Below are 17,891 nucleotides of genomic sequence, written 5' to 3'. Positions count from 1 at the left end.
AAATTTGTGACATACAGATCAAAGTGCAGATTATATGTGCTACAATTTCCTATCACAATTTTTGTCCTCGAAGCATAATTTTACATAAATGTTATTTCAGTTTCCACTATACTACTTAGTGACTGATTGTTATAAGACTGATTGCTATAATAAAAAAATAAAAATGGCATGTGTTGTAATTCCAGACCAAATTTACCAGTAGGCCAGGGTGGGGCCAGTGTTTTTTAATGGTGCCACAGAAAAAAAAAATAAATAAAACATTCAGGGATAATACTCATTGTTTGATACTTAAGATCTGGCAAATGAAAATTGATTTTACTATAGTATAACTGAAGTTGAAAGTGCAACAACTTAATTTTTTTATTCTCCACAAAATAATATTGATCCATTAGTGGTTTCTGTTCCAGCTCATATAATTTATTTGCTTATTTTTGTCACTTGAATGTGTTTTCAGTTTTAGGGATTCAGAACAAGAGAAGCTGAACGTAAACCACTCTTCAGGGGGAATTGCGGAAAATTCATAGACAAAATGCAAGCAAACATGGTGACTGCAAACCCATCCAGGAGGAGCCTGTCCTGCAAGATGATGGGTGACTAGATGCAATGCATTATCTCTATAAAGTGTCTTGAGATAATGATTGTGGTGAATTGGTGCTATATAAATAAACTGAGCTGAATTTATCCACCATACATTTATTTTGTATTGTCTTTGGTACAGGGGCAAAGATTATGCAGCCCTTGTCTATAACTGCCCATGAAAATGGGCCTCTTTAATTCTGTTTAATAAATATGTATGGTTTAAAAAAAAAGAGGTTAAAGTTAAACTGTTTTAGGATCTTTTAGATCATGTTATTTACATCACCTAGTGCAAATGCGTTAGTTTATCACTAGCACGAAGTCAAACGCATATGGCATTAATGCTGTTACTGTCTCTTTAAATCGCTTCTGGGTGGATTGCGCAATCAGGGCGTCACCTTGAGAACATCCGATCAGTGTGACGAAGGCGTTGCTCGCTGCTGAGTGACATTCAGTCCGATCACCAGGATCCGATTGCGACCTGTTGAAGACTGTTTGTTTTTAATTCCTTCAGCTCAGATTCTAAAGAGAAAAATAAAACTTTAGATTCTTTTTCTTTTCTGTCAAAGCAGTTCTTGAAACATTGAATCCCTTGTAAACTGGTAGAAATGATGAAAAACGGACAACACGGTACCAAGGATCAGAGCGAAGAAGCCGGCAGCAGTACGCCGGCTGCCTCCGCGCGTAGCCCGGAGAAAAGGAAGAGGGTTGTCCGGTTGTGGTGCGATGGATGGTGAGTCTGAGTGGTTTTGGTAACTGTTGGAAAGCTTGTCCTGTCATGGGCTAATCTGGAGGAAAAAAACAACCAGCTGGGCAGAAGAGAGCTATCAGCTGGCTAGCATGCTAACATTAGCATGCTACTTAGCAGTTAATGACAGAAGTAGAACAGTTGTTAATATTTTATTTATTTTATTTTCAGGAATAAACAAAGCAGTGTCACTTCTTAAACTCCTCCTTCTGCATATATTCTGGTCACCGAGATTAGTTATTTATTTTTATTTAACCAGGGAAAAACCTCTTTTTCCAGGAGTCCTGGCCAAGAGGCAGCAAAGATACATTAAATACAGATACAATAAAATAAATGACAGGTACATAAAAAATAAACAAAAAATCTCAAGTAAAACAATTACAGATCGTGTAGTATTATCATCTGTCTGTCTGCACTGTATGATCATAGAGCTATTGATCAAAATATGATGGTATTAATGCTTAATAACAATAAACAATTCTAAAGAATAAGTAAAGGTTTCTTTTTCCAAAACAGCTGTTGTAGTATGATCAACAGGAGCCCCTTTGTTTTTGTGGCGATTTTGGAGTGTCTGCACTGTACAGCCTTAGAGCTATTGATCAAAATAAGATGACATTAATGCTTAATAATATCAACAACAAAAAAAAAGTTAAGATGTATTTTTCCAAACCAGCTGTTGTAGTATGATCACCAAGAGCCCCTTGATGTGTGTGGTGATTTTGGAGAGTCTGCACTGTATAACCACATAGCTATTGATCAAAATAGGATGATATTAATGCTTAATAACAATAAAAAATTCTAAAAAATAAGTAAAGGTGTCTTTTTCAAAAACAGCTGTTCTAGTATTATCATCAGGAGTCACTTGGTCTGCGTGGTGATTTTGGATTGTCTGCACTGTACATTGTTAGAGCTATTGATTAAAATAGGATGATATTAATGGTTAATGATAACAAAAAAATTCTAAAAAAAAAAAAGTAAAGGTGTATTTTTCCAAACCAGCTGTTGTAGTGTGATCACCAAGAGCCCCTTGGTGTGTGTGGTGATTTTGGAGTCTCTGCACTTTATGGCAGTGGAGTTATTGATTTTTATTTGCAATGTTTTGCTGTTGTTTTACCATTTGCAGACGGTCCCTAACCACTCGCCTGGCCACAGCCTGTGCATAGAGATCAATGTAATACATCCAGCTCAGAGAACGGCTTGTTTTTCTCGAAAATAACGCTTTTTGATTCTTGTAGTACGTAGTCTGTGCTATCAGGACATGAAAGAAGCGGCATTTGTGTTTCAACAACGTTTCTTGTGAGAATTATTGATGACGGAAGACCGAATCTGTGAATATCTTTCCAACTTTACCGAACTCAGATCATTGAAGCTGCTTCAAATTCTTTCACTTTCCACCTAAAATAATTTAAAGATAAAATCTTTAAATGCTTTCATGTTATAATCTCACTGTCATCGTTCCAAAGCATAAATGATCTGTTTCCCAGATAAACTGGCTGCAAATAACAGCATATCCATCAGATCTCTCTGATCAGTTATCATCTGATTTTTAGTCCTGTATTCAGCAGCTGCAAATCATGCCCTATTTTAATGGTATAGAGGTGGAAAGGTGCACATCTAAGCTCATTGCATCTTTGTATTTATAAAAACCTAATCAGGTAGAAGCTGTTTGGAGAGAAACTTTCAGACAAGTGTTACTGCCCTGTTCATTTCTGCATAATTTCTCAGCTGCAGGGCAGAAACTGACTTTGTTTTAGAAAGGTATCATTACTGTCTGATGTGCTGAGCAAAGACTGTAGTGTTTTCTTTATATTCTGTTTTGCATTTCTATGTTGCAGCACTGACCAACAAATCAGGCTATAATTTTCTAAAACAATTCCCTAAATTTCTAGATATTTTTTTTTTTACAATTTTGAGATATTTACTGCTCTAATTGGGTTGCTCTATCAGTTGGAGGCATGTTTTATGGTTTCTAAACTCCATTCAACTATCTTATCAATAATTTAATTAGTTGACAATTATTTCAATAATCGACTAATCACCATTAATTGTTTCAGCCCTAATTATGACCCTTAATCATAACCCCCTGTCGGCACATAAAAAAAAAAAAAAAAAAGGAGTGAGCATCCGCCTCTAAAAACAAATTTTTCTTTAAAAGATTGAAATCAGGCTCAAAGAACCCTCATTGAGGTTTTAAGTCAATATTTGCAGGATATGCAAAGATATGGCAGAAAGGTTCAGTAACAGAAAGACTTAAACTTCAACGATAAAAAATGGTGAAGATGGGCAGGAGAACAGCACCAAGTCTATTTCCTAATTGTCGATTGTGCAACCAAGATAAATTGTAATTAGTCCAGCAAGCTCTGGCCTTCATGCACTAACAGAGAGCTTTAGTTAAAAAGATGCTTATTTGTTTTCCTTCAAAGCTGTGATGCTTTTAGTATTTCAGTTTAAATCACATCTACCCTGTTAAACTGACATCCTTTTATAATGGCCTAAAAAATCTTACTGATCATATTTACCTTTTTTATTTGGCCACCAACGTATCAGGTCTCCTGTTCAGTGCGGCGAAGCTTGAATCGCCTTAGTTACTGAGTGACCAGAATCAAATAAACACTGCCACATTGATAGCAGACAGGATGTTCACAGCCATTACCTCAGTCCCAGTAACCTTTATCACTTATCAGCACCAGTTTGGTTTGTAAAAAAAAAATAAAAAATCACAAACAAGATAATGAAGTAAAGCCGCACACAACGGGAGATCCATTTGGGAATGTTCTATCTTGTTAGGCTGATGCTGAATAGCTTTGTTTGGAGGACATTTTAAAGATAATAGTCGCCTAAAGAGAAGAAAACATGACAGCAGGGGTGCTGTTGTCTCAGCCTCCCACTGGCTGCTAGTTAGTTTTGATCTTTTGACCTGAGAGCTGCCCTCTTTAAGCTTTTTTTCATACTCATGATGTCTTGTTTCTATAGCTACGACATGGTGCACTACGGTCACTCTAACCAGCTGCGGCAGGCTAAGTCTATGGGCGATTACCTTATTGTCGGGGTGCACACGGACGGTAAGACAGGACAGTTTGAGACAATCTTCTAATGTGTTTCCATTGATAAATCCGATACCTATAATTCAATTTCCTGTAAATGCTGTTTAGATCATAAGATGCTGAAATATCAGTAACAAACAGCTGACTCAAAATGTTTGTTTTTAAAGCGGAGATTTCCAAACACAAGGGCCCTCCGGTTTTTACTCAGGAAGAGCGCTACAAGATGGTGCGTGCAATCAAGTGGGTGGACGAGATAGTGGAGGGGGCCCCTTATGTCACAACGCTGGAAACGCTGGATAAATACAACTGTGACTTCTGTGTGCATGGAGGTGAGGCAGCTTAAGGAGTTTTTATTAACGCCTTTTTGTAGATTTTAGCTTCTTTGTTAATACTGAAGCTTTACACATTTTGTCACGTTTCAACCACAAACTTTACTGCATTGTATTAGTTAATGTGAGAGAGCAGCACAAAATAGGTAGGATCCCGCACCTCAACAACTTTTTTTTCTTACAGTTTCGAGTATATTTTATCAGATTAGATCTAATGGAAGAATGTTAAAGTTTGTGGTTGTGTCATAAAAATGGAAGAAGTTCATAGATGTAAAATGCCTTTGGAAAGGACTTCAGGTTATTGTATGGACGATGCTTTAAATGTTTATGTTTTCCAGATGACATCACGCTAACAGTGGACGGTAAGGACACGTATGCGGAGGTGAAGCAGGCTGGGCGATACAGAGAGTGTAAGCGCACCCAGGGGGTCTCCACCACCGACCTGGTGGGGCGGATGCTTCTAATGACCAAAGCCCACCACAGCAACATGGTAAGCTTACATTTCTGAGTTTAGCAGGCAAACCACTGTTTTCTATATCGTGGCTTTAATTCAGTATTCATCTTCCTGCAGGATAACACAGATTACCAGCAGCACACCGACAACTTTGGAAAGGTGAAAAAAAATGATTTCTCTCAATATAATTATGTGTGATTATCTGTATAGAATTAGTCTTTCATTATTGTTAACTTCTGCATATCCTGCTGCCTTCAGGGTGCTACAGCCCACAGCCCATGGACAGGGGTGTCTCAGTTCCTGCAAACATCCCAGAAGATCATCCAGTTTGCTTCAGCTAAAGAGCCTCAGCCTGGAGACACCATCATTTATGTGGCTGGAGCCTTTGATCTTTTCCGTATCCTTTATCATTAAAAAATAAGCCAGTTAATAAAGGTATTCATAAACTTTTACTTTAAACTCTGTTAGAAGGCAGCAGATGCACAGCCGCTCCTGGAAGAGGCCTTCAGAGCTCACAGTTCTCCCCCCATGTTGCTCGCCCACATTTAAATGAGGCATTATATGCATGCGGATGGGGGATGGTTTGTGTATATTTATGTTAACTGGATCCAAATCACAACTTAACAAACCAGATCTACACAATCATTACATTGAGTTAGAGAGCGTACCATCTGGTGAAAGCTGGTGGTAACTAAAAAATGTTTTTGAACAGATGAAAAAAGATCTAACAGATAGTAGAGCTGTTTCTCTCTTCCAGAAAGGTTTTTTTGTTCAATTTTATGACTAATAGATGGAAGAAACAAACTAAAAACTTGTTGTAACTCATTTCAGGCTTTATAAGTGATTGTGATTTAATGTATTTTATAATTTAGCACAGTTTGATAAAAAATAATATTTCCAATTTAAACACATTATTATTGGAAGATTTAGGAAATAATACCTTTTAATGATGAACTTTTTCTGCTTTGCGTTTTACAAAAACTCGATTGTTCTACATATTGTGTTCCAGTTTCATTCCAAATTTGACCTCTAAATCATCCATCTATACTGGTGGAAAGTTAGATATTTCTTCTTCCAGTAACATGTTGATCATTTGCTTCCATCCGTTGGTTTCCACCTGCTTATTCTGCACGTATAGGACTGCTTTACAAGTTCCCTTCTGGTTGCTCCCTTGACCTCAGACCTCCTGCAGACATCGGCCACGTTGACTTTCTGGAGATGGTTTATAAGCAGGCAGAGAGGGCTTATGTTATTGTTGGTCTGCACTTTGATCAGGTACACTCAATCCCTCCTCCATCCCTTATCACTTCTTTTGGCAGATCAGGGACAAGTTACAGCAAGAGTAGCTCCAGATTATGTTTGGGTTTGGAGATATAGGCCGTCCAGGATTGTGACACAGTTTTACTTTTACACTTCCTGTTAGCTCTGCTGGTATTCCCAGCTGCAGGTTGATATTAATATGTAACCCTTCAAGTTCTACTTCATCTTCTTCAGGAAGTGAATCGCTACAAGGGAAAAAACTACCCCATCATGAACATCCATGAGAGAACCCTGAGCGTCCTTGCCTGCCGGGTGAGCTCCCACTCAAACTCACTGACTCCTTAGCGCTGGTGACATATCTGCCCGTCATGTTCCCAGTACTGAGCATGAACTGGGCTCTCTTCCCTTCATTCCTGCTCGTCAGCCAAGAACAATTAGTCTTTGTTTGCAGTCTGCACTGTGTTTTAGTATCAGTTGTATGAACATTGCACAGTTCCACTATAACACCATGAAGTGCTGTAGCTCTACTATCAGTTCTTATAAATGCTTTTCAACAAAGTAAAATGTTTTTTTTTCTAACATTTGAGGAATTATCTGGTTTGAGCTTTGCTTTGTAATTTAAGACGTTTGTTTTTTTTTGTGTATAGTATGTGTCTGAGGTGGTGATCGGTGCTCCTTATGCTGTAGGCAAGGACCTGCTGGACCATTTTAAGGTGGGTTTCTCCTAAAATGTTTACTAAGACCTACTTTATCTGTTCAGATAGAGAGAATTTCAGCAGCCTGACTGGGGCAGAAGGGGGCAATAGGAGCCTCTAGATGTCAATACTGTATATTTAGTTCTATTGGAAAGGTTGTATTAAAGAAAAAGTTATTTAAAGACATGGCTCCCTCATCACTGAATGATTTGTAGACAGCAAGTCTATCACAGGCTTGTTGTCAGTGTTATAACCACTCAGAGCTCTCAGGTCTTCTGGCTCAAGTCTCCTTTGCATTTTCAGAACCAAATATGGAGAGGCAGCTTTTAGTTTTTATGCTCCACTAATCTGGAGTAAACTCCAAGAAAACTGAAAGTCCTGAAATCCTCAGTTATTATCTCCAACAAACGTTACTTGTTACTCTTGGCTTTGGTTTAATGCAGAGGTCACGGATTAGCGGACCGTGGTCCGGATCTGAACCCACCTGCTGGCTAATCGGGACTCAACCTGATTTAAAACATTTATAAATTACCGCATGTTGTCTTAAAACAGTGTCTAAACATCAATTGCGCCGCTTCTCCTGTTACCCTGAAATCCCACATCTTCCATCCCCGCTTCGCCCCGCAGCGCTCCAGACCTCCTGCACAAAGCAAAGCCTACAGCCTCCGCTGTTCCTCCCGTATTGCTGCGCCCCGACATATCCTCGGAGCTCGAGGAGAGCATGTGCGATACTATCATTAAATTTGTAGGAGCAAAACATGCAGAAATTAACGCTTAATTTAATATGACATATTAAAAAAATCTCCATCAGCATCCGCACAAATGCTGGATGCTGATGGAGATGACAAATCTGCTTCCTGGTCTGTTGAAGTACCAATAGTTTACATCCAATTTTTAAATAAACAGTGTTAGATTTTTAAATATATAAGAATTATGCTCTAATTTGTAGTTGTTACTGATCTGTTTTTTTTCTATATCTTAATTTGACAAAGTGAATTTTCTCGCCGTATTTTTTCCTGTTTGGTGCGATTGCAATAGCGGATCTTGACCTGGCCGGACCGGAGTGGAGCCTGAACATGTAGAGATATGTTTAGCTCAACTTGCTGCTGTGAAGCAGGATTCTCCACCATGAATATTATCAAAAATAAATATGGATCCAAGTTAAAAATTAGCACCTTGATATGTAATTGAGAATGGCTTTGTCCCCATTCAAACCCAGGTTTGAAGCCTTTATTTCAGTGTTAAATTCTGTTTAAAGTAACAGATAATTAAAAATGTCTCCAGACTTTTACTGGTTGATGACTTTCTTTATTCGGACCCCGCTGATTTTTAATTGGTTACCCCTGGTTTAATGTTTATAAATATTTATTTCAGGTCATGTTCGCCATCCAATGCAGATCATTGGCTCCATCCACATCTAGTGAAAACTAGTGGAAGTGGATGAGTCATACAACGCAAACACTCATTGGTTAGCTAAAGGAAATCTTTAGAAGCAAGCAGGTGTTCTTCAAACTGCTAATGTGAATTGTCTATGCCATGCTACAATGTCGGATTCAGAAAAAGATGTTGAAATGTCTGAAAGGTCGGACACAGGTGAGAACGTATCGGGAGATGGAGACCAACAAGACCTCCCTTATCCTTGGCCCTATCTCAAAGAATTTTTCAAAATAGTCGTAAAAATGAGTTTTCAATTCATATAGTGGCGTCTGGCTGTTATTTTTAGAGGTTACTTCATAATTTTACAATTGAAGTAGTTTTTGGAGCACATAGTTTTTCACTTTTCCTAGAGTAAAGAGGTCAAGTTGATGCTTTAACTTTTACCAGGGTGTTTTTAAACTGCAGTATCTTTACTTCTACTTAAGTAACAAATGTGTTTACTTTTGGCACCACTGCTCTTTGGTGAAATCCAAAGACAAATGAAGGTCCCACATGTACCTGTTCAAACAATTAAACACACTATTATAGACACCATAGGCTGTCAGACTGTTACTGCTGTCTATGAGGGAAGACCTCCTGGCTTTTGCTAATTAGAGAACGCTAATTAGAGAACTCTAAAGTGGAGTCATCACCCTAAAATACACCTTAGGGTTTCCATTTTACACATTTCCTGGAGTCAAATGAACATAAATCTAGCTGACACGAGGACACCTTCTTAACTATGAAGTACGGTGGTGGCAGTATGATGGCGTTTCCTCTTATGAGGATAGATTCTTATGTGGAAAATATTGCAGGTTCATATTGCAGAACTCAGGTTAATCAAATACTAAGAAAAGATACCTTCTGAGAGGAAAAGTGTTTTATAATTTATCTCAGTATTTTATTTATTTAGAAAAGAGCAATACAATGTATCTAAAACAGGATATAGTCCTGTTGAATATCAGTGAGAAATAGAGATATGTTTCTTTTTGTACTGAGTATGTAACTATATAAGTGGTACAAAGCCTCCTACCCTGGGTTTGTTGAGTAACCCCGGTTCTGTCACTCTATAGGTGGATTTAGTGTGTCACGGTAAAACTGAGGTGCTTCCTGATAAGGACGGGGTGGACCCATACGCTGTGAGTACACAAATACTACCTATTAAAAATGGCTACATTAATCTGAAAAGATAAAAGCTCTGAGATGTAAATATGTACAACCTTCATATCAATAAGCAAAAGCCTGTTAGCCTGCTTGGTGCTACAAGATTGAGTTCACTCAGTGTATGACTCTTTCTGGCTTTTGATGCAATAATTTGTCTGTATTCCTCAGGAACCCAAGAGGAGGGGGATTTTTAGGACCATTGACAGTGGGAACAATCTCACCACTGATGACATCGTCCAAAGGATCATTGCAAACAGGTGACAAGCCCTAAAAACATTAAAGCTCCAGCCATGAATTCAGTTTAATCCCTTTATTTGTTTCTTTCTTTTAAATACTCTTTTTGGTTTTCAGACTCCAGTTTGAAGCTAGGAACCAGAAAAAGGAGGCTAAAGAGATGGCTGTGATCGAAGCGATGAAGAGGAGGGAACACCAGCAGCAGGAGGGGCAGCAGGATGAAGCTGCAGCTCATTAATGCGCCCTGGACAGCTTTTAATCTGGTTCATTCATCCAGTCACACTCAGCTTTAAAAAAAAAAGGTTGACCCAGCAGAGCCAGACTGAAAGTCCTGGGCCAAATCTGGCCCATCTATGTGTGTACAGATCCAAAACCTGCTCTGATCCTTTGTTTCCTCCCTGTTAGGTTAAGCTTTTCAGATTTCAGTCACACTACTGTACATGTAAAATGATGTTGAGTCTGGGATTTTATTCATAACTTATTGTCAGACTTTATTACATAAATGAGTTTTAATGATGTGTCATCAGTAATGCTAAATGCGCTGTAATTTAACTATTTCAATTTCTAGTTTTAACCATGTTTTTTGTCCTCATTGTGTAAAAATTGCTTCCATCCATCCATTTTCGGTCACGCTTTACCCCAAGCGGGGTCGAGAGGGGTGCTGGTGCCTATCTCCAGCTGTCAACGGGCGAGAGGCGGGGTACACCCTGATCAGTCCATCGCAGGGCATTAGAGAAGCCAGTTAACCTAACAGTCATGTTTATGGACTGCGCGAGGAAGCCGGAGTACCCAGAGGAACCTACGCATGCTCAGGGAGAACATGCAAACTCCATGCAGAAAGAACCGGGGCGGTAAATGAACCCGGAACCTTCTTGCTGCAAGGCAGCAGTGCTACCCACTGAGCACCCGGTAAAAAATGCATAACTGATAAATGAATCTGTGAAATGCTTTGTAGATTTTATCTGTGGATTTTTAACCACCTGAATTTGCATCTGAGTGTGAATGTGTAACGGTGTGAGCGTGTGCAGAAAGAAGCGAGTACGTGAGTGTTTTTAAAAAGATGTAGTGCCTCAATCCTAAAGCTGTATTTATTCTAGTGACTGTTAGTCTGAGCGCTTCTCTGTCTGCAGCTGTCTTGACTAAAATTTTTATTTTTATGAGACAATCTTAGAAAAAGAAAGGATTCTAATTTTTGGACCTTGGAAGGGGAAGGGATTTCTCTTAATAATGATCCTTCCAGGTAAAGTGAAGATATTTTTAAATTGCGGTGCTTCTCTCAGCCTTTTAGTGTCTTTTTTTTTTGTGTGTTTCATTTTGTGAAATAAAAGGGTAATCTAAAACAATGAGGAGTGTAACGTGTGAGTTCATCCAGGTGGAGGTTTGTGTGATCAGCACATATTCCCGGTTCACTGAGGCGGATAAATTAGGGCAATGTTCGCTTCCTAAACAACTAAAGCCGACCCAGACTCAGCACCCCCACAGCTGAAAACCAGCAAATCATCATGTCTATAAAAAGATGTCCAGAGCATTTTGCATCTAACAAACCTTTATTTTGGGCCTTAACTTATAAAAGGTGCCATAATTTTACATGCAGATCTAAAGTTGTCAATTAATTGTATAATAAAGATGTGTTTTTATCCACTTGTTACTTTCCATAAAGTTCATCTAGACCTGAATTATTTTGTCTGAGTAATGTAGGTGTAACAATTCATGGAGAGTCTAATCCACACCTACATTGTGAGGCAATTAACACTAAATCTGCTGTGTATATAATATATAGCTATGTATAGTATATTGTATTCAACTATAGATCCTGTATTCTGTATATATACATATGTATATATATCTTGTCTGCACCAGGTCAAATTCCTTTTAAGTGCAAAACCACTTGGTAATAAATTTGATTCTGATTTAGCATGGCCACCATGTTTTGAGTGGCATCTTTTGGTACACCACTACAGAGAGCTGTGCAGGACATTTCTGTTGGAAGGAGTTCAGGTCCAGCTCTGATGCCCAGGGGTTCGTCTGTTATCCTCTAGAGCAGGCCTGCCCAAAGTCGGTACTTGGGGCGGCTCTCCTGCAGGTTTTAGAGGTTTCCCTGCTGCAGCAGTCGATTTCAGTATATAGCTGATTGAACAGACTTTTGCAGAACTTTAATCATCAGCTGAGTTAGAGGCAATAGCAGTGTGATTTATCTGTTCAACATCAGACTGCAAATGAAGAAATGAGGCCTTTAGAAACATAATATTTATGGGGGGTTTTTTCAGTTGTGCTGCCATAGGTGGTTCTAGAGAGGGGTAATGAGAGACTGAAAACACACACTGCAAATTGAAATGTACATGTTATTTTTCTTCAAATAGGTGTATATTCTCTTGGTTTAAGCAGGTAGAAAATTTAGCAGTGGAATAAAATGATTTACATTTAAAAGTAAGTAAAACACCTCCATTAACTTATTTCAAATGCCTGATATCTAATTATCTTATTTCTAAGAGCAAAAATATGTATTCCTTGGGCAGATCATAATTAGCTGCTCAAATTAAGCCTATTTTAAAGAAAATTTTGCCATTTTTATATCATTTTTTGTAGCATAACGCTAAAGTAATTTCTCACGATGACGTGCTGACAGAAGAGTCCATGACTGATTCATCCCTTGGACCAATTTAACATTCTCCTTTTATAATTTACTTAAACTATTATTTTCAATCTGCAGATAGCTTTCATCTTTAGTCGTACTAAGAGAGAATCACAGTTTTCCTATGTTAGATCAGAAGTCTGAAACTTTGGCTTTGTGGCTGAATCATTGTTATAAATGATGGCCTCTTGTCCTAATTGTTTGTTTTTATTATTATTATTTGTTTGTTTTTAATCTTTTTATGCTTTCTGTGGCCCCACCCTGGTAGACTTGCCACTGTGTGCCGTATTGGAACCACAAAAACTGCAAAAGAGCACATCAGTGAAGAGGAAGAAAAGCTTTTCAAGGTTTTCCTTTTTGGGGGGTAAATACTCATTTAAAAAACCTCATCCATATTTAAAAATACAGTGCAGGAGATATAGTCCAAGATGAAACTCTTTTAGGTTTGTGGTTTTAATACCATTAAATGTAAATGGGTAGGCATGCTGCAGTTGCCGTGGCACAGATTTTGGGGTTTGTGGGTGTTTTTCTGCTGTGATCCACTTTAGTTGTTCTCTGGGTTTATTTAAATCTTTTGGTGGTTTATTTTCTCTGCAAATATTTCCTTTGTCTCCTATTGGTTGGTTTTGTTTTGCCAGTCTAATGATTGACTCCAAAGGCAAGGACGCCTGCTTTTAACAACTCTTGCAACTCATATAAGTAAAGGAGTTTAAAAAAAAAAAAATCACAACTGGGAATAAGTTTTAAAACTTTGATATTTGTTTTTTAATTATGCAGTTTAATCAGAAATAAAGAAATGAAACCAGTTGTGCAAATATTTGCCGGTTCATTATAAGGTGTTATTATTAAATAAAATTCTAAATAGGTTATTTACTTTTTTTTTTACTATAATGACATTGTGTATTCTAAACCACCAACCTATCATCTACTGAAAATGCTGCAGAATTGAGGGTTCTGATACTTTTTATGTATTTTCACACCATATAGTGTTCAGTAACAGGAAGGATTCCAACTGTGTGCATTTCTTCACCGGGAGACCTGCTCCTTAAAACTACAGTCATCTACATTCCCGTAAGGGATTATCAAAAATGTTCTTTCTAAATGAGATCCATCCATAAAGTTTTAAAGCTGCACACATCTCAGCACCGTTTTGAGTTACAAACCTGCTTTGGCAGGATTTCTCTGCCTCAGTGAACTGAACAAAATCTGACATCTGTATCATCAGCTTGGGAATCACTTTGTTACCCGATCACAAGCTTGATCCTCTGCTCTGAGAAATATTCAGATGTGGAGCAGGTGTGTGGTGAAACCATTTTTTAATGACATGTGTTGTGAATTAGCGCTATATAAATAAACTGAATTAAACAGAATTGAAATTGACCATGCCAAGAAGGGACGTCAAATGGAAAATAAACCAATTTTAATCTTTGTAGGTGGGTGCCTAAGTAAGTTCACCCTGAGGTCAGACCAATTCATTCTCCATCTGAAGTATTTCTAAAGACTGATACAATCTGTGATTTGTCAGCATTTATGAATAAGTATGACTTCTTTTGAAAGGATGCCAGAAAAAAACAACAACATTTTCTCGGACAGTTCCGACAGTAGCAGGCGATTTAGCACTTTTGATAGGGTGTACCTTAAATAAAATCTAACAGAACAGATCAGCACAGACAGGGCTTGGTTATTTAGGGCTGTCATTAGTATTTTATCCACTAGTTTTATGCACCAAACTATGGGAATGAACAGAACTACTGAGTCACTTGGGGATTTTTCCCCTAAAATATTTCTCCCTTTTTTTTCTTTTGGTGCCAGTTTTATAATTTTAAAGAAAGTTCTAACAACAAATCATTACGATGAATCTATTATTTGTAATAACAAAAAAGCTGTAATCAAACAACAAAAACTCTCACACACATGACAATGAACTCCTTTCTTTTTCCAGAATAAATTAATTTACCGGTACAATAAGTTGAATTTCTTTTTTCAAACCTATAACTTTATGTATTTGTAAAGCGAGGAACCAGGGGTTTGGACTAAACCTTAACAATCCAGCTTTATAAATTCTGGTGTCAGGCTGTGCAACTGCTGTTTCTGCTTGCTTTAATTATGGGCCAAATCCATCAAAGATGTAGAGACGACTAAAATGATGTTCTCTCATGGTCTGGGACTTGGACTTGATCTGACTGCATGCAAAGCACAATTTACATGTGACTCAAACAAAACAAAAAAATTACCTGCAGGTCATGAATAAATATATACATATTGAGAGAAATAAAAAAAAAACTGTGTTTTGGGTCCTTTGTATGTGTATTTAGTTCAGGTTAAATTAAACTTGATGTCTTAAAATCCAAAACGAATGAGCTACACAATCAAATCAATAATTTTATTTCGTTTACAGTGAGAGTCATTAGTTTGAGTGAACAGTTACATGTTACACTTTTTTCAGTTTAAGGTGTAGGCATGAAAATACAGGCTAAAGAAGACCAGTAAACCCAAAAACATGAGCACAGGAAAACTGGGAGCTGAAGGCAAGGCGTGGGAGTGAGACAAACTGAAACTGAGATCAAAGTTGGATAAGATTAACAACAGGAGATGGTAAGGTTCATTTTCCGTCATGTGAGACGTGGGTGAGGTCATCAAGCAGATGACGGTTAAAGCAGCACAGTTCTTGGACATATTTGCTCAACAGAGTAAAAATCATTTAGATGTTTCATCATCATAAAGCAGCAGCATACATGCGTTGAAAACTGATACGAGCTACAAAATTAAGTTCAAATCGGAATAGTTTTCAGGTGAGATCCACGGACCCCACGTCACTTCCCAGGGAGGTCCCGGAGGTTCCCATCTGGGGAGCGGACTGCAGTGGGAGTGGGAGTGTTTTTTGGGAGGTCGAGCTGAAGGTTGTCCCTGAGTTGTGAATCTGTGTAAGAGGATCGCTGAAAGCTGGATCTGAGCGGCGGAGGAAGCGCTCCATGCGTAAAAGCTGCTTCGCCTGAAGGCGCGGCGAGCAGCAGCTCCCTGGGAGTGTGAAGCCATCCAGGATGGCCTGAAGCTTTCTCTTTTTAAAACTTCAATCAGGGTTTTTTTGTTGTTGTTGTTGTTCCGCTTGTTTTGGGAGTGTGCGCATCTCTAAGTTTTCCTCTCTGTCCGGATCGGAGGGGAGATGATCGCTCAGGATGGGACTGTGCCTCGGTACCGAAGATACAGAGGAGAGGAAGGCGCGGATCCACAGCGCAAAGATAGACAGAGACCTTTACGAGCATGCAAAGCGGGAGATGAACGTGGTTAAGATCCTCATACTAGGTGAGACCAACATTCAGATCAAAACACAGAAGTTAAAGCTGTGTTTTCAACTGTGGTTGACCTCCTTCTAGGAGCAGCAGAGAGTGGAAAAAGCACTTTGGTCAAACAGATGAAGATCATCCACAGTAATGGCTTCACCAAGCAGGAGCTGAACAGCTTCAAGGTGGGAACTTATCACACTCATTTGCACACAGTGGAGGGACTCTACTCCCACATTATGGGGAGCCTGTTTTGCAATGGATTAATAAGGCAGAAAGCTACTAATAGATCCAGGCGTAAAAACACCCCTTAAGTCCAGCAGAGAAGAAATATTTACTGAAATTTTAATATTAGATCACAGTTTTTCCATATTCATCCTCAAACACAGCTGGAAGTCAAATTGCTTTTTCACAAGTTGTGATGATGTGAAAACTATAACTATCTAGTAAAATAAATACTGATTAGGTCACAGATTGCTATAGATGTCTCATCCAGAAAACATTGGATCCTCCATCTCTGGGATGACCAAGAGCTGCTGTGCTTCATGTTTTAGACGTTTCACCTTCACCAAACCTAAATGGATATGAATGGTTTATTATACTGGTTCATCATGTCAGAGTTGTGTTTCTGAATTGGAACTGGGTTCTTTTAAATGCAGAGCGGCAGACGTTTATTTACTCATGAGGTGATCTATTTTCCCTTACTTTTGTTTTAATTAATTAATTACTCTTTTTTAACATTGCCAAAAGTCTCCCATGTATCTGAATTGTACCTTTTAATTGTGTCACAGCTCTGGTTCTGTTATGTTTTCTTCTGAGTATTAAGTTTTACTTTGCTCCATGTTTTCTAGTTTTAGTGGTTTAATTCTTATTTTGCTATGTTTTCTGGTTATTTTTCAGTTTTCAGATTTTTATTTGTTGCCCTCTGCTGCCCTCTTGTGTTCTCCTTTTTCCCTAGCTCCTTTCCTGTTGTGCTCTGTTCACATCTGCTGCCAATCTGCTCGTTAGTCCTCTCTTTGTTTCAGTCTCCCATAAATACTCTCTCTGTGCAGTTCTTCAGTGCTGGTTCCTTGTCTAACTTCCTCCAACTCCGTCTCTCTGAGTCTTCCTCCTCGTGATAGTTTCCCTCCTGATTGGACTAAATCAGAAGGCTACGATAGCTGTGTGTGTATTATATGTTTTGTTTCTACTCTGCTTTATTCAGCAGATATTTTCTCAGTATCTAGAGGGTATCTGTAATATCTCTGAGAAACTGGATTTCCTATAAAAAGCCTGCTTTAGGCCGTCCTTTGCCATATGCAGTCCATGTAGAAATTAAGCCCCCCCCGTTTTGAGATTCATCTGATCTTTTAAAAAAAAGTATTGTGTGATAGTCAATCATGAGAAAATATTTATAGACAAGAAAGATTATCCCAGATGATAGAGTGACTACATGTAGCTTTGCCTTGGACTTGCAAGGTGTTGTTGCAAGGTGCTCCTTCCTCCTGCGTCCCACAGCAGTCCCTCATCAGTCTTTCAGCCAGACAATAATTACTCTGAGCTTCCTTAAAATCATGCAATCCAATTAGTTATCTATACAGTAAAGTTGTCTTGGTTCTGTTTAGGCATTTCAGACATCTTCTAGTTTGAAATGCTGACAATATGACTTTTAACCAAATTTTACACATTTTGCATGGATTTATTATGCAGGTATATTAGATACAATTAAGTAGGGGCAAAGATATACAATGTAAGTTTTTCCTAAAAATGTCTTTATAAAAGCATTTTTATTTGAGCCGCTATGATTAAAGCATTGTTTCATTAGTTCAGTACTCGTTTCCTTAATTTACTTCGGGTCAGAAGTTCTCGCTTTGTTTGGCGGATGTGATGTCAAGTGTGGCCATGCTAGATGGGTCCAACCTATCAAACAATCAAAGCGTTATATTCAAGATGGATTTTGTGGAATCTCCGAAGTGACCAGCATCCAGCTCAACTCGGACACCGATACCAACTTCAGGTTAGGTGAAAACAAAAAACTAAAACAAACAAAAAAAAACATGTCAGGTAGAGTGCAAGCTA

The 17,891-nt window shown here is 38.4% G+C and overlaps 2 protein-coding genes across 3 annotated transcripts in view; both read left to right on the top strand.

The window, feature by feature from the left end:
• Window positions 1–1,003: 1,003 nt before the first annotated feature.
• On the top strand, window positions 1,004–11,473 carry LOC107103627 (ethanolamine-phosphate cytidylyltransferase-like). Its single transcript, XM_015403400.1, has 12 exons — window positions 1,004–1,309; window positions 4,298–4,386; window positions 4,536–4,697; window positions 5,036–5,187; window positions 5,269–5,310; window positions 5,410–5,548; window positions 6,344–6,426; window positions 6,646–6,723; window positions 7,059–7,124; window positions 9,596–9,661; window positions 9,855–9,943; window positions 10,038–11,473. The coding sequence occupies exons 1-12, from the start codon at window positions 1,185–1,187 to the stop codon at window positions 10,156–10,158; spliced, it is 1,212 nt and encodes a 403-aa protein (XP_015258886.1). The 5' UTR covers window positions 1,004–1,184; the 3' UTR covers window positions 10,159–11,473.
• Window positions 11,474–15,311: 3,838 nt separating this feature from the next.
• LOC107103628 (guanine nucleotide-binding protein G(o) subunit alpha-like) overlaps window positions 15,312–17,891 on the top strand; it is a 41,898-nt gene continuing 39,318 nt past the window's right edge. The window contains exons 1-2 of one of the 2 annotated variants that reach the window (XM_015403402.1): window positions 15,312–15,855; window positions 15,927–16,018. In XM_015403402.1, the coding sequence (XP_015258888.1) occupies window positions 15,729–15,855; window positions 15,927–16,018 (219 nt within the window). In that variant the 5' untranslated portion in view covers window positions 15,312–15,728. The remainder of the gene's footprint in view (window positions 15,856–15,926; window positions 16,019–17,891) is intronic. The other variant, XM_015403401.1, reaches the window with a different exon arrangement.

The sequence above is a fragment of the Cyprinodon variegatus genome, unplaced genomic scaffold, assembly GCF_000732505.1.
Source record: "Cyprinodon variegatus isolate N-32 unplaced genomic scaffold, C_variegatus-1.0 Scaffold1490, whole genome shotgun sequence".
NCBI classification, from domain to species: Eukaryota; Metazoa; Chordata; class Actinopteri; order Cyprinodontiformes; family Cyprinodontidae; genus Cyprinodon; species Cyprinodon variegatus.
Note: the sequence above shows the minus strand (reverse complement) of the source record. Positions and strands in the feature narration are given on the sequence as shown.